The following is a 16,215-nucleotide window of genomic DNA, read 5'->3' as shown; positions in this document are numbered from 1 at the left end:
CTATTATTTCTGAATAATTTTCCTGTTTTATTTACATATATTAATTTTAACTCATTTTAAAGTCTGTCTTATCAGAGATATTTCAAAGTTCTGAGACCTCTGACAGTATTTGACAGGCCATCAAGACAGTCTGGGTGCAGGGTCTCAGGATCCACAGCCCCTCAAAGATCACTTTGCTTTATGAGATAACCACAACAGTCAGGCCTCTATGTTCATTCGTCCCCTCAAAATTATCATAAATTGTACCGTTTTAGCAGGGTGTGTGGTATAAGCACCGATATATATGTGTAAAGTTTGTAATTTCAGTGTCTACAAATGCCCTTAAGGGGACTGTATAGGGGTTAACATGCTTTTCTCCAACCACATTGCAATTGAAGCAACTCACTCCTTATAGATGATCCAACAAATTCACAAACTAGGAAACTGCCTCTTCCCCCATTTGGAGAAAATTCCAACCAACACTGCAATTTAAGCTCAGGATTTTTAACAAAGAATTAAATACTGTAATCTTACAAAAGTCACAGTAATTTACTACTTTTTTTTAACATTGCTCCTAAAATTAGTTAAAATGTAGTTTCTCCCAGTCTGTTGATGTTAAAACCTTCATCTTTAGAATTTTACCTCCACCTTGCTTTACTAGATTTGCAAGTTCTCCTGGTCTGCTATCCTCTTCAACACTCCTTGTCCTCTTATTCTGGTCTACTTATCCATTGTTCCTCACTAATGGCTATGTCCTCTCAAATTACCCCAACTCCATTTCCTGTTCATAGTTATCCGCTTCTCCATTTTATTCTGGTTTCATTAATCCTTCCAAAGGTCAACATGTGAAGTTTATCATAATCTTTCACTGTGGCTTATTATTCAATTCTTGATGTCCTTTATCAACATTTTCTTCCAGTGTGCACTGCAACGTTAAAAGATATTGATGAAAAGTAATACAGTGAATTCCAGTTAATTGGGCCATCGGTTAAATGGGGCAGTCGCTTATTTGGGACAACACTTATAAAAACAAAAGCTAATCGAGAAAATAGCTGAGATTCTCTTCAGTTATTTTGTACACTATGATGCTTAATTGGGGTAGTAGGCAGTTGCCAAACTGTTTCTAACTACTGTCAGTCATGCGCACTTGTGTGGCTGTTATACACAACACTGTGCTTCAAACAAACACTTTTTAAATGGTGCCATTTGCATGTTCTGGTGTTCAAAAAGCGATGCTTTTTGTCACTGATAGTTGGTGAGAAATAAGCAGTAAGACAATTCAGAACTGTTTTGCTCACTGCAGTTTCAAGCATTCAGGCTTGGAGATGCTAATACTGACAAGGAGTGCAAATGAAACAATTTCACTATTTCAACAAGTTACAAACTACGAAGAATTTGAAGGTACCAACAATCATCTTGAACGTTACAATGAGAAAATGATTTGTAAGATGTAATCGTCAACAACATTGTTTAGAGGCAGCCCATTTCTACACTAACTGTTTGCATTGCGTTTGTTCATGGACAGTTTAAAGAACACAACACAGATGACTTTCTCTTTTGATAAATATTAGAAATTAATACACATTTTTATAGTACTGTAGTAGTATTAGTAGTGTTCTAATTTTTCTGTATTTCAGTTAAATACATAATTTGTTACTCAGTTTGTTCTCTTTATACCTTTTTAACTACTTCCATGAATCTTCGGCTAATTTTTCCCAATTAACTGGAATCCACTGTATTGTTTATTGGTCTGTGGAATTTACACTGCAATACATGAAATTTACATAAGTCTATTTTTTAAGTGTTCACTGATTAAAGTTGCACTTAACATTACGGGACTCTCAACATCACTGAATTTTGCTTCCAAATAATTAAGATAGGGATAAGTAGTTATACTTATAACTACTCCAGATAGGGATAATTATTGAATGTCAGTCAGAGGCAGGGTTTATACCTAGATGTGCTGGTAAAACCAGCATTAAATGCCTGTCCTGGACTGCCTTTCAGAAAGTAGAGCCTTTTCTGAATAGCTGCAATTCTTCTTGTGAGAATATTTGGTTCCAGGGGATTTTGACCTTGAGATGATGAGGAACAAGAATGCATAAATTTTCAGGTAGCAGTCTTTCAATGAACCTGTTTGCCCTAGTCATTCTAGATGGAAGGTTTGTGAGGAGCAATTGCAGAATCCTTGGTGATATACTGGATTGAAAATAATGGGAGATAGTTCACAGTAGGCACAAGAGATTCTGCCAATGCTAAAAATCTTAAGCAAAACACACAAAATGCTGAGGAACTCAGCAAATCAAGCAGAATCTATGGAGGGGAATAAACAGTTGACATTTTGGGCCAAGGCCCTTTAGCAGAACTCTTCATCAGGATCTGATGAAGGACCTCGATCCGTAATGTGACTGCTTATTCCCCTCCAAATATGCTGCCTGACTTGCTAAGTTCCTCCAGCATTTCTGTATGTAGGCTACACTAATAGTGAAACCAATTAGTGTTTAGAATGGCTGATGGAATCCTTCCTCTCCTTTCTCAGAACGTTGACAAGCTTGATTATATCTGGAGCTCCACTTATCTAGCCATGTGGAGTTAATCACACCTGTAACCTGTGCCTTGTATGTAGAGGACTTTAGGGAGTTGGGAGTTGAGTGACTCACCATAGTTTATTCAGCCTCTGTCATGCTATTACAGGTTCTGTATATGACAGAATGGATTGTTCCAGTGACTGTGATGAGACAGTAATTCCATTCAAGCTTGACACTGGAGCTCAGGTTAATCTATGGTTTGTGGATCATTACAAGACTCTCAAAGTAAAGAGCAAGATGTGCCAGTGAAGTTAAAAGTGACAGGCTATACTGGAGAGAGTGTTCCAGTAAAAGGGGGCTGTATAGTGGCCTTCAAGCACAAGGGACATCACCTAAAGGCACTGCTACTGGCTGTAGAAAAGAGAGTACAGCCAATATTAGGTCTGAGTGCACGTAAAAAGGACAACTTGTTGAAAAGAGTTTTCATAATGGCCTTGCAGACCAAAGGAAGCCAGGCAACACTCAATAAAGAGTACACAGACGTCTTTGAGGGACTCGGATGCTTACCTAATGTAACTCAAGAAACTCACAACAGATCTACGAGAGATCCAGAGGGGTTATGCAAGAGAAGCATAAGAATTCAACCTTCCATAGACATCCATATCAGCTACACCAGCATGACAGTCAGAATGCCAGTGCTGAACAGAGTGATTGTGATGAAGAAGTTGCCAGTTTTGTTTGCAGATCATGCAGCTGTGGTTCAAAATCTGTCTCTCATCAACTTCCAGTTGAAGGCAGGAAATCAAAAATATCTCCATAATCCTCTCAGAAGTTGAAGAGGAAAAATAAAAAGGAAGATTAGGAGACCACACAGACCTGAAGCTCAGAATAATAGCCACAGTTCAACACAAACCAACATGAGGAGCTGCTATCTATGATACAGAGAAAACAGAAGGAGCTCTGTGAATTGGGACAGGCTCAATTAGAATTAGTGCACAAACTCACTGATAATATGGATATAGTTGAGGGCTCCATTATGAGGCACAGGGAGCAAAGTATGATCACACAGCAAGAACAAGAACAGAGCTGAACAGATAGGATCTTGGCAGAAGGATGTGAAATAAATTAACATGTAGATCAGAGTTCTCAAAAGGACACTGACATTAACGCAGCAAAGAAAAGCAAGACATCTTTGGAAACAAGTAGCAGTCCAAAAGGGATCATTAAGCCATCACAGAGATGGATCAAGAGTGGTTGAGTGAATGAAGGGACCATATTTGCTTATTACAATTGAAGTTAACATGTCTCACAGGTTTATGAGAGCATACTATTGTGTTTGTTTTCTTTAAATGGGGAAGATGCGTTATTATGTCTGTACATAATAAAGAACTTCATTTCCCAGTGTGTAATGTTGGTGGTTAATCCAGAACTGGAAATGATGTTGATGAATCACACACACACACACACACACACACACACACACACACACACACACACACACACACACACACACACACACACACACACACACACATCACACATACACACACATATGCTCTCGGTGGGCTGGAGTGTCCGGAGTAAAATGTGATCGAGATGAAGCCATTCTGTGAATCTGTATACTGTATAAGATATGTTATAGCGTTTGAAAACCCATGCAAAGTTTGTCTTTGTTAAAGAACAAATATAACAGTATACTAAGTCTGTACTTGGTCAGGTTAAGTTTCCAGTCAATGGTGGTTCGTCAGGATGTTGATGATGGGAATTTTGTGATAGTAATTATTTTGAATGCATTGAATATGATCCTAGACAATGTTGGAAATGATCATCGCCTGGCACTTTACTTATGATAGTTTTACTTAGTTTTAATCAAAAAGACTTAATGTTGTCCAGATCTATTCACACATGGGTAAGAAGATCTTAATTAATTGAATTTGTCACGGAACTGAAAACTGCATAATTACTGCATCTCCTTTGTGAAAACTATGGTAGAAGGAATATTATTGATGAAACAGCTGTTCAGCCAAAAACACTAGCCTGAGTAACTTATGTAATAATGAGGTAGGGACATGAAGACTGATTTTCAATGTGAATCATCTTTATTTCATGCTGAATGTGACTCAAGTTTGATATTTTATATTGTTCTGAATTGATTTCAATTTCTACAGCTACTCCTCATTGCTACACTCAGACATGTTTCCTTAACACCATAGACAGCCCCTCTATATTTATGTTTGTTCTTTGGTTTTATTGTCCATATCTGATCTAAGCTTGGGGTGAGATCTAAATCCCAAATGGTTTGGCTGGAACTCAGAGCAGTAGTGAAATACTTATGGATTAATGTCACAAATGCAATAAAACTACATATTTTTGAAAATTGAACACTTGGAAATGTTCATCAGATGAGACAGCACTTGTGGAATGAGAAATAAACTAGTGATAGAATGGTGATTCTGTTTTTCTCTCTATCAGTGCTGCCAGTCTTGCTGAATATCTTCTGCATTTCTGTTTTTGATTTATTGTTGGTAATTGCAAATAATAAACAATTAGCTGTCATCAACAATGTTGTTATTTTCCTGATGAATGAGAAAAGAGTAAGGAGATAATAACTAACTGGAACTACTATGGGTTGACTTCTAAAGACAGAATGTACTGGGACGAAATTCAATTTATTTTCAGTTGTAAAGAAACACCTTGGAATTTTAATAATAAAATTAAAATATGAGACTGCAATCTTTAAAACAAAACATGCCAACAAAGTACAAACATTCAAAAGAATTTTAACTCAAAAGATAGCACTCCATTTTCCACCTAGGCCAGAACCTCTTAGGGTTTTCTCACTTACACTTCAGTCTCTGGTTGAGGCGATCTAATGACTGAAGAAGTTTCTTTTCTTCAAAGGACAGTGCACTGAGGCCTGATTGTTGTACTTTGTTTTCAAGGAAGGCATGTTGCTGTGGTTTTAATGAGTCCATGGCAGCCAAGATGTCAGTATCCACAGCAGATGTTTCTACGAGATTTTCTGCTAACAGAAACTGCTTGGTGCTTTCTGAAACTGCTGAGAAGAGAAACATTCAGAATGAGACTCAGAATTGGGTTTATTATCACTGAAAGATGTCATGAGATTTGTTGTTTTACCACAGCATGGAAGTAGTTAAAAATGTGTAAAAAAAAAAGAAAAACTACAGTTTTATTGAGTAGCAAATTATGTATTTGAATGAAAAACGGAACAAATTATAACACTAACAATACTACTACAGTACTATAAAACTGTGCATTAATTCCCAATTGTTATCGACAAAGGAATCCTTGTTGTGTATGTGACTTTTTGATTAAATGTAAAGGAATAAAATCAGTGCAGACATCTAGTGCAGATAATGGACTGCTTTCATACAATGCTTTTGATAATTGTATTCTCCAAATCTTCATTTTCATTGTAAATTCCAAGATGATTGTCAGTACTTCAAATTCTTTGTAGTTTCTAAGGTGTTGAAGTAGTGAAGTCATTTCATTTTCACTCCTGGCTGTTTCTGGCATCTCTAAGTCAGAAAGCCTGAAACCACAGTGAGCAAAACGGTTCTGAATTGCCTTACTGCTTATTTCTCACCAACTATCAGTGACAAACTCACTGATTTTAGAACACTAAAACACACAACTGACGCAATTTTAAAACTCTTCACTCTAAGCATGGTGTAGTGTTTAATGGCCACATAAGCATATGCGACTGATGCTAGTTAGAAATTTCAGCAAGTCTCCTGTCTCAGTTAAGTGGTATAGTGTCCTTGCATCATACACCAGGGTGCTCTATTCAGTTACCTGATGAGGTAACCATAGCCTTTGGCCAGAAGCAGAAGATAGCAGGTGGTGTCCAACCTTCATGGAATGTTTCAACCCTTAACCACTACACTCTCCAATTGTTGGTCAGCAGTGAAAGGAATCCTGGCTATGTTCTCAATTAGGTTTTGTTCTTTGTCCCAATTAAGTGGCCGCCTGATTACCAGTGTTCCAATTAACTAGAATCTGCTGTACATATAAAAAATAATTAAGTAAGTAGTACAAAGAAAGAGCAAAAGTAGTGAGGTAGTATTCATGGGTTAGTTAATTATCCATTCAGAAATCTGATGACAAAGGTGAAGAAGTTGGTCCTCAAATGTTGAGTGTGTGTCTTCAGGCTTCTGTACCTCCTCTATAATGAGAAGAGAGCATGGACCAGATGATGGGGATCCGTAATGATGAATGACATCTTTTTGAAGATGGGCTCAATGCTGGGGAGGCCAGTACCTATGATAGAGCAGGCTGAGCTTGCAAACTTCTTAAGCTTCTTCTGATCCTGTGTAGTGGCCCCTGCATATCAGACAGTGATGCAACCAGTTAGAATGCTCTCAATCTGTAGAAATTTGCTAGAGTCTTCGGTGCCATACCAAATTTCGTTAAGTTCTTCATGAAATATAGCTGCCGGCATGCCTTCTTTGTAATTGCATCAATATGTTGGGCCCAGATCTTCAGAGATATTGACACCCAGGAACTTGAACGCTCAACTTTCCATTGCTAACCCCGTTAATAAGGACTGGTGTCTTGCAACTTCAGTTCAATATTCTAGGTTTTCCAATTTCACTTCTATTTATAATATCATATAAAGTGACATTTAAAGCCCAGCTACAGAAATGGGAAGAAAGGAGATATATTGGTTCAAAATGTAATAACATATTTTGATCAAAAAATGCAGAAATAAAAGAATTTTAAAGTGTTAACTCCCTTGATAGTATCATTTAGATTCCTAGTTTTAGTTTCAAGCAAATAACAGCTTTCTATTTTTTTATGTTTTATTCAAATAGTACTATTAAGCTAAGTTAAATAGATAAATACTGTACTATATTTTATTTTTTTGCGTATTCTCTGCCATTTACCCTTTATATATCCCACTTTGATTTACAAGCTGTGGAAAGTGTAAGCATGGTCATTTGACTAATTCTCGATTATACCTTTAAACTATTTTTTTTCTTTTGGATACCCAAAAAATCTCACCTGTCCAAGGAACTGCACTTGAGCAACAAGAAAACATGTTGTCATTCTATCTAACTGCAGCCCCCCTGGCCACCCTCAGGGTCGTTCGGCTCGCTGTCGTCTAGGGAAACAGCCTCGGCCCCGCCAAACTGGGTAATTCGTTTGTGTGGATGCTGTGTGAGGTACCCCACCCCGCCCAAATAACAGACATTACACCAGATGCAATTAAATGATTTACAGTTTAAAGATATTACTGGAACTATATAATTAAAAGAGAATAAAATATAAAAGGAAAATAAAAGGCGCCACACTTATCAAAGTTCAATCTCTTCGTGCACAAAAACCGTTGGAGCTCAAGGACCTTCTTCTTCACCCTGCGACCCCCTCGGACCACCTCGACCGGCCGCCTGGGAACAACAACGGTGGTCGACCAGACACTCCATACGAATCCGTCTCCGTCTCCTTGCCGAACGTCCCGCTCGGGGTCTGACCCCGTTAGCGGACTCACAGCACCTGGTCCATCCTCTGTCTCGCTCTCCCGTCTTCTGCCCCAAAACCCCGCGCATACAGTATCTTCAAATACACCAAAACTATAACAACTATCCCAATTGGTTAATAGCACCCTCTTATCACCCTCTAAACCACAATAAGCTGCTAGCGCAAACTTTCTCAGCGTTAAAGCACAACAAAGCCGCATTCCCCAGATTAACATAACAAAAACGCCATTTTAATTAGCCTCCGCAGTAACATAAAAATCGAAACCCCCTTACATAACATTTGCAATCAACCAGTTTGGACACTGGATTTCACATCTTGTAGAGGGTGATATAGAGGTTTGCTTTGTGACCAAGTACAGTATGTGGCTTGCAGTCCAGGTAGAGGGAAAATACAGTCTGATACCTGGACCTGAATGGTTAGGCTGCACACCTGTTCCATTCCAGTTAGCTCAGAGGATTAGTTTGATGGATTAATCTACATGCAAAGGATGAATGCGCATTTATATAACTACCTGTGCATTGGTAGTTCTACTAGAAACATATATAAAATGTCAAGGATGATAGTAGGAGGGATGTAAATCTTTAAACTTATACTTGGAGCCGTAAACTATTCTTTCCAACATGGATTATCTCCATTTCTATGCATGCAGAGACTAACCATCACGCAGCACAACAGAAGCCAGTGTTTAAATGTTGTAGTCAAAACTCAGACATCTGCTATCAGGAGTCCAGCAACGACATTTGACAAGTGCAGTTAAGATGCCAGAGCATCTGCTAATCTTTACAGACATTTATAAATGCATTCCTAGATTTGTTGAAACATTGTCCTCATGGAGCAGCAGCCATTTCACGAGGTTCATTCATAATGCCATGACTTCTCCATTGCTTTGGACTCTTCCAACAGAGGAAACAGGTTCTCTGTGTTTGCTCCGTTGAATCTCTATCCCTGACACTGAAACAGGTCTTAGCGGAGAAGCTGAGGCCTACTTCAGCCCTGGTTAAATGGCCTTACCCTGCTGGGCTGCTGCTGGTATATTAGCGGTATCTATCTTCATCCAAGTAGAACACTTCTTTCACTTTTCTTTGTTAATGATTCTCCCCTTTCTCAAACACCGAATACTAATGTCCTCAGTTAGCTTTCCTTTTCATACTAACTTAAGGCATCCCGACAGTGTCTTGCCACAGTTCCACTTATAATCATCTTGCCTCACTACCCACAAGCTGCTGCCCAACAGATTTCATCTGCAATATACATTGTCCAGAATGATGGGAGATTGCAGGGAAAAAGCCTTAATGCATATTTTCTTTTGTAAGTACTAATATATTGTGCACGATGCCTTGGGCCTCCTAGGTGATGGAAAGCCTTAATTCAAAATTGGTGCATTTCTCTGCAAATCAGTGCCTTAAGACCATAAGACATAGGAACAGAATTAGGTCATTTGACCCATTGAGTCTGCTCCACCATTCAATCATGACTGATCCTTCTTTTTCCCTCTTCGGCCCCACTCCCTGGCCTTCCCCGTAAATTCCTTGTAAACCTTTGATGCCATGTCCAATAAGAACCTATCAAGCTCTGCCTTAAATACACCCAATGACCTGGCCTCCACAGCTGCCTGTGGTAATAAATTCCACAAATTCACCACCCTCTGCCTAAAGAAATTTCTCCACATCTGTCTTAAATGGATGCCCCTCTATCCTGAGGCTGTGCCCTCTTGTCTAGACTCCCCCACAATAGAAAACATCCTCTTCACATCCACCCTGTTCTAAATTCCAGTGAGTTCAGACCCAGAGCTATCAAACATTCCTCATATGATAACCCTTTCATTCCTGGAATCATCCTTGTGAATCTCTGAACTCTCTCCAATGCCAGCACGTCTTTTCTTAGATGAGGAGCCCAAAACTTTTCACAATAGTTAAGGTGATGCTTCACCAGTGCCTTATAAAGCCTCAGCATCAGATCCCTGCTCTTGTATTCTAGACCAGGGGTTCCCAACCTTTTTTGCATTGCGGACCGGTTTAATATTGACAATATTCTTGCGGACCGGCCGACCCGGGGGGGGCGGGGTGGGGGTAGGGTTGCCAACGGACAAGAGTAGCAGTCAAATGCGTTGTTTACCCATAAAGACTACAATGGCCATGAAGCCTTGCGCGGGCATCAGTGCGCATGCGTGTCGTGACCTGCCGATTACCGCTCCGCCCGCCCGCAGCAAATCCTTTTTGGCGATTCTGTTCGGGGGGGTGTTAATCACAACTAAAAAATAGGCGATAAGTAGGTAATACACTCAATTTTGTTTTTAAAAGGGTTTATCTAACGAATTTAATATTAAACACACAGCGCATATTTTCCTCGCATGAATACAGTGATAAGTCAATTATCAGGGGAGGACAGGGGAGCTTGGAAGTGTTGAACGAACTTCCAGTAGAAGTGGTAGAGGCAGGTTCGATATTATCATTTAAAGAAAAATTGGATAGGTATATGGACGGGAAAGGAATGGAAGGTTATGGGCTGAGTGCAGGTCGGCGGGACTAGGTGGGAGTAGCGTTTGGCACGGACTAGAAGGGCTGAGATAGCCTGTTTCCGTGCTGTAATTGTTATAGGGTCACTTATAAGTCAATAGCATCATAACATTTTAAGTAACATTTGGATATTAAACACACAGCACATATTTTCCCCGTATAAATATATAAAATCATTGCAACACACCAATATCGCTGAATCAGTGGGAGCCCTGGGCTTGTTTTCCTGCAACAAGACGGTCCCATCGAGGGGTGATGGGAGACAGCGATACTCGAAGGGGGTTCCTTAGGTCCAGTCTATTCTGCAATTTAGTTTTTGTTGCATTCATTGCAGAAAACTCCGCTTCGCAGAAAAATGATGGAGATGAAAGCAACGTTTTCAGTGCTTTCGTAGCTATCTCAGGATATTTAGCCTTGACTTTGATCCAAAATGCCGACAGAGATGTTATGTCAAACATACTTTTCAGTGCATCGTCATTTACAAGCTCGAGGAGTTGATCTCCTTCCCACCCTGACACAGATGACGTGCGGGTCACGACCTCGCGTGCGTAATGGCTGATCAGTGGCCGTGACAGGGAATGAGGAAAGGTGCAGCTGACTCATATCGCCAAATCATATTGCTTCCTCGCGGCCCGGTAACGCATGCTCTGCGGCCCGGTGGTTGGGGACCGCTGTTCTAGACCTCTTGAAATGAATGCTAACATTGCATTTACCTTCCTCACCACTGACTCTACCTTTAGGGTATCCTGCACAAGGACTCCCAAATCCCTTTGCTTCTCAGATTTTTGGATTTTCTCCCTGTTTAGAAAATAGTCTGCACATTTATCTCCACTACCAAAGTGCATGACCGTGCATTTTCCAACATTGTATTTCATTTTGCCACTTTCTTGCCCATTCTCCTAATCTGTCTAAATCCTTCTACAGCTTACCTGTGTCATCAACACTACTTGCCCCTCTCGATCTTCATATCATCTGCAAAGTTGGCAACAAAGCCATCTATTCCATCATCTAAATCATTGATATACAGCATAAAAAGAAGTGGTCCCAAAACCGACCCCTGCAGAACACCACTGGTCACTGACAGCCAACCAGAAATGGATCATTTTATTCCCACTCACTGCCTCCTACCAATCAGCCAATGCTGCAACCATGCCAGTAACCTTCCTATAACACAATAGATGCTTAATTTGGTAAGCAGCCTCACGTGTGGCACCTTGTCAAAGGCCTTCTGAAAGTCCAAATATACACCATCCATTGCATCCCCTTTATCTCTCTTACTTGTAATCTTCTAAAAGAATTCCAACAGGTTCATCAGACAAGATTTGCCCTTAAGAAAACCATGCTGACCTTCTCCTATCTTATCCTGTATCAACAAGTACTCCATATTGTACACCGTATTGACTCCAACATCTTCCCAACCAGAGGTCAGGCTAACTGGTCTACAATTTCCTTTCTGCTGCCTTCCTCCTTTCTTAAAGAGTGGAGTGACATTTGCAGTTTTGCAGTCCTCTGGCACCATGCTGAGTCCAATGATTTTTCAAAGATCATTACTAATGCCTCTACAATCTTTAATGTCCATTTTAATATGGAAACATTCTAGTGCAGTACCTGAGAAGTTTTCTTACCAAAACCCTGCAACTGAAACAGTATGTCTCTACTTATGCATTCTATTCATTACTAAGATTAATATCAAAAATTCACAGCTGCTAAATGTAATGAAAAAGACAAATTTTGCAATCTATCTGAATGTGATGTGCATGCTTTGGTACATAATTTTCATTGTTCAACAGATCCCAGATTTCTTCTATTAAATAATTACAGCAGTTTGCCTTTATCAAGTTCTCGGAGGGTGGGATTATTCTTCCGGACATTGAACTCCACCTGCAATTATTTTACACACGGAGTTATCAATTGATCTTCCTCTATCATTTCTTGTTCCCATTCTCAGAACTAACACAGAATGATCTGCAGATATAGATATGCAGTTCTGTATTCTTTCAACCAAATCATTCATATGTTGAAATCCTGAGGCCTTAGTACAGCTATCAGTGGAATGCATATGTCAAAGTCTGCAAATCAGAGACTATTTCTTTTATTTTTATACTTTATCTTGTCCTCCACTCCAATTATTTATCATGATCTTATTTATTTCTGGGCTCTTTCATTTTTTACAAATATTCTTTTGAGCAAATGCTCATCTAATACCCTCTGAAGTCCATAGATGTAAACAGTAAGTTATCTCCACAAATGGGAACCAGAGTGATGGGGCTGAGGAAGGGGAAAACAGAATTAAATCAAAGATAGTGTGCAGCAGAGATGTGGTGCAGTTAAAACAAAAAGCAACAAATACTGGACTGAAAGTGTTATATTTGAATGCACGCAGCATAAGAAATAAAACAGACGGTCTTGAAATACAGCTATAGATTGGCAAGTATGACGTTGTGGCCATCTCTGAAACTTGGCTAAAGGATGGCTGCCGTTGGAAGTTGAACATCCAAGGATATATAGTGTATTGGAATGATAGGTTAGTAGGCAGAGGGGGTGGTGTGGCCCTGTGTATAAGAAATTATATTAAATCATTAGAAAGGGATGACATATGATCGGAAAGTGTAGAATCTCTATGGGTTGAGTTAAGAAATGGCAAGGGTAAAAGGACTCTAATGGCAGTTGTATACAGGCCTCCAAATAGCAGCCGGGATGTGGATTACAAGTTACAGCAGGAGACAGAAAAGGTGTGTCAAAAGGGCAATGTCATGATAATTATTGGGGATTTTAACATGAAAGTGGATTGGGAAAACCAGGCCAGTACTGGACCTCAAGAGAGAGAATTTATAGAATATCTAAGGGATGGCTTTTTAAAACAGCTTGTTGTTGAGCCCACTAGGGGATCGGCTGTGCTGGATTGTGTATTGTGCAATGATCTGGAGGTGATAAGAGAGCTTAAGGTTAAGGAACCCTTAGGGAACAGTGATCACAATATGATCAAGTTCACTTTGAAATTTGAGAAGGAGAAACTAAATTCCAATGTGTTAGTATTTCAATGGAATAAAGGAAATTACAATGACATGAGAGGGCTAACTGGCCAAGGTTGACCGGAAGGGGGCACTAGCAAGATGGACAGCAGAGCAGAAATGGCTGGAGTTTCTGTGAAAAATGAGGGAAGTGCAAGACATATATTCCAAATAAGAAGAAATTTTCAAATGGAAGAAGGACATTACCATGGCTGACAAGTGAAGTCAGAGCCAAAGTAAAAGCAAAAGAGAGGGCATACAAGGAAACCGAAGCTAGTGGCAAGATAGAGGATTGGGAAGCTTTTAAAATCTTGCAGAAAAAAACTAAGAAGGTAATTGAGAAGGAGAAGATGGATTATGAAAGAAAGCTGGCAACTAATATCAAAGAAGATACTAAAAGCTTTTTTAAGTATTTAAAGAATAAAAAAGAGTTGAGGGTAGATATAGGACCAATAGAAAATGACACTGGAGATATTGCAATGAGAGACACAGAGATGGCAGAGGACCTGAATGCGTATTTTGCACCAGTCTTCACATTGGAAGACATCTACCGGATATTCAAGAGTATCAGGGAAGTGAAGTATTTGCAGTGAAAATTACGATGCTCAGGAAGCTTAATGGTCTGAGTGTGGATAAATCTCCTGGACCTGATGGAATGCACCCTTGGGTTCTGAAAGAAGTAGCTGGAGAGATTGTGGAGGCATTAACAATGATCTGTCAAGATCTGGCATTGTAGCAGATGACTGGAACATTGCAAATGTTACCCCACTATTTAAGAAGGGTGGGAGGCAGCAGAAAGGAAACTATAGACCTGTTAGGCTGACATCAGTGGTTGGGAAGTTGTTGGAATCGATTGTTAGGGATGAGATTACGGAGTACCTAGGGGCACATGTCAAGATAGGCCAAAGCCAGCATGGTTTCCGGAAAGGAAAATCCTGCCTGACTAACCTACTGCAATTTTTTGAGGAAATTACAAGGAGATACAGTAGATGTGGTGTACTTGGATTTTCAGAAGGCCTTTGACAAGGTGCCACACATGAGGCTGCTTAGCAAAATCAGAATCCATGGAATTAAAGGGGAGTTACTCGCATGGGTGGAGCATTGGCTGATCGGCAGAAAGTGGAGAATGGGAATAAAGGGATCCTATTTTGGCTGGCTGCCAGTTACCAGTGGAGTTCCAAAGGGGTCAGTGTTGGGTCCACTGCTATTTACGATGTATGTCAATGACTTGGACTATGAGATTAATGGATTTGTGGCTAAATTTGCCGATGATTCAAAGATAGGTGGAGAAGCGTGTAGCATTGAGGAAACAGAGAGCTTGGGAAAGAGACTTTTAGGGGAATGGGCAAAGAAGTGGCAAATGAAATACAATGTTGGAAAGTGTATGGTCATGCACGTTGGTGGAAGAAATAAATGGGCAGACTATTATTTAGATGGGGACAGAACTCAGAACGCAGAGATGCAAAGGGACTTGGGAGTTCTTGTGCAGGATACGCTAAAGGTTAACCTCCAGGTTGAGTCGGTGGTGAAGAAGGCGAATGCAATGTTGGCATTCATTTCTAGAGGTATAGAATATAAGAGCAGGGATGTAATGTTGAGGCTCTATAAGGCACTCGTGAGACTACACGGAGTATTGTGTGCAGTTTTGTGCTCCTTATTTTAGAAAGGATATATTGACATTGGAGAGTGTTCAGAGAAGATTCCAGGAATGAAAGGGTTACTATATGAGGAATATCTGGAAGCTCTTGGGCTTCCCTGTATTCCCTGGAGTTCAGGAGAATGGGGGGGGGGGATCTCATAGAAACATTCTGAATATTAAAAGGCCTGAACAGATGAGATATGACAAAGTTATTTTCCATGATAAGGGAGTCTAGGACAAGAGGGCATGACTTCGGGATTGAAGGACGTCCATTTAGAACAGAGGTGCAGAGAAATTACTTTAGTCAGAGGGTGGTAACTTTGTGGAATTTGTTGCCATGAGTGGCTGTAGAGGCCAAGTTATTGGTTGCATTTAAGGCAGAGATAGATAGGTTCTTGATTAGCTAGGGCATAAAGGGTATGGGGAGAAGGCAGGGGAATTGGGATGACTGGAAGAATTGGATCAGCCCACGACTGAATGGCGGAGCAGACTCGATGGGCCCAATGGCCTATTTCTGCGCCTATATCTTATGGTCTAAACTACTGTGAAAATGATTTACTGAAAAAAAATCAATAATGAGGCATGAGCCATCCATCCCAAATCATAGATGTAACAAGGAAGTAACCAAAAATAAGCACAAAAAAGCTAAAGGTGGAACTTTAATAACTGAATTAAAGCAATGTTGCATTGAATTATCAAAGAAAGTTAGTATTCTAGCTTTACTGTTTGGACATCAATAGGCATTATTAGTTCCTTCCTGCAAAATAAAACCAGTAAATAAAACTGATCTAATAATATCCATTGTCCAGATAGTAGCAGTCACTTTTTATTGTAAATAGGTATGTCTGTTCTCATATACATTCAGAGCATGTGTGGTACCAGTGAGGAAATGCAATTGTACAAAGCAGTCAATACTTGATAGGGTAACAGCTAGATATTTCAGAAAGTTTAACTCTTACCTTCTTTGGTGTTTTGAACAGCATTTACTGCTTGAACAGGATCAAAGACACTTCGAAATGGCTGTATCTGAATGTTCTGAA

General features: G+C 39.8%; 1 protein-coding gene across 5 annotated transcripts in view; it reads right to left on the bottom strand.

Moving 5' to 3' along the window:
• Positions 1 to 16,215, bottom strand: part of cep126 (centrosomal protein 126) — a 143,988-nt gene that overhangs the window by 48,105 nt on the left and 79,668 nt on the right. For 4 of the 5 annotated variants that reach the window (XM_072263453.1, XM_072263452.1, XM_072263450.1 and 1 more), the window contains 2 exons: positions 16,135 to 16,210; positions 5,353 to 5,565 (listed from right to left, as the gene is read on the bottom strand). In XM_072263453.1, coding sequence (XP_072119554.1) covers positions 5,353 to 5,565; positions 16,135 to 16,210 — 289 coding nt within the window. The remainder of the gene's footprint in view (positions 1 to 5,352; positions 5,566 to 16,134; positions 16,211 to 16,215) is intronic. The other variant, XM_072263451.1, reaches the window with a different exon arrangement.

The sequence above is a fragment of the Mobula birostris genome, chromosome 7 (assembly GCF_030028105.1).
Source record: "Mobula birostris isolate sMobBir1 chromosome 7, sMobBir1.hap1, whole genome shotgun sequence".
Lineage (NCBI taxonomy): Eukaryota > Metazoa > Chordata > Chondrichthyes > Myliobatiformes > Myliobatidae > Mobula > Mobula birostris.
Note: the sequence above shows the minus strand (reverse complement) of the source record. Positions and strands in the feature narration are given on the sequence as shown.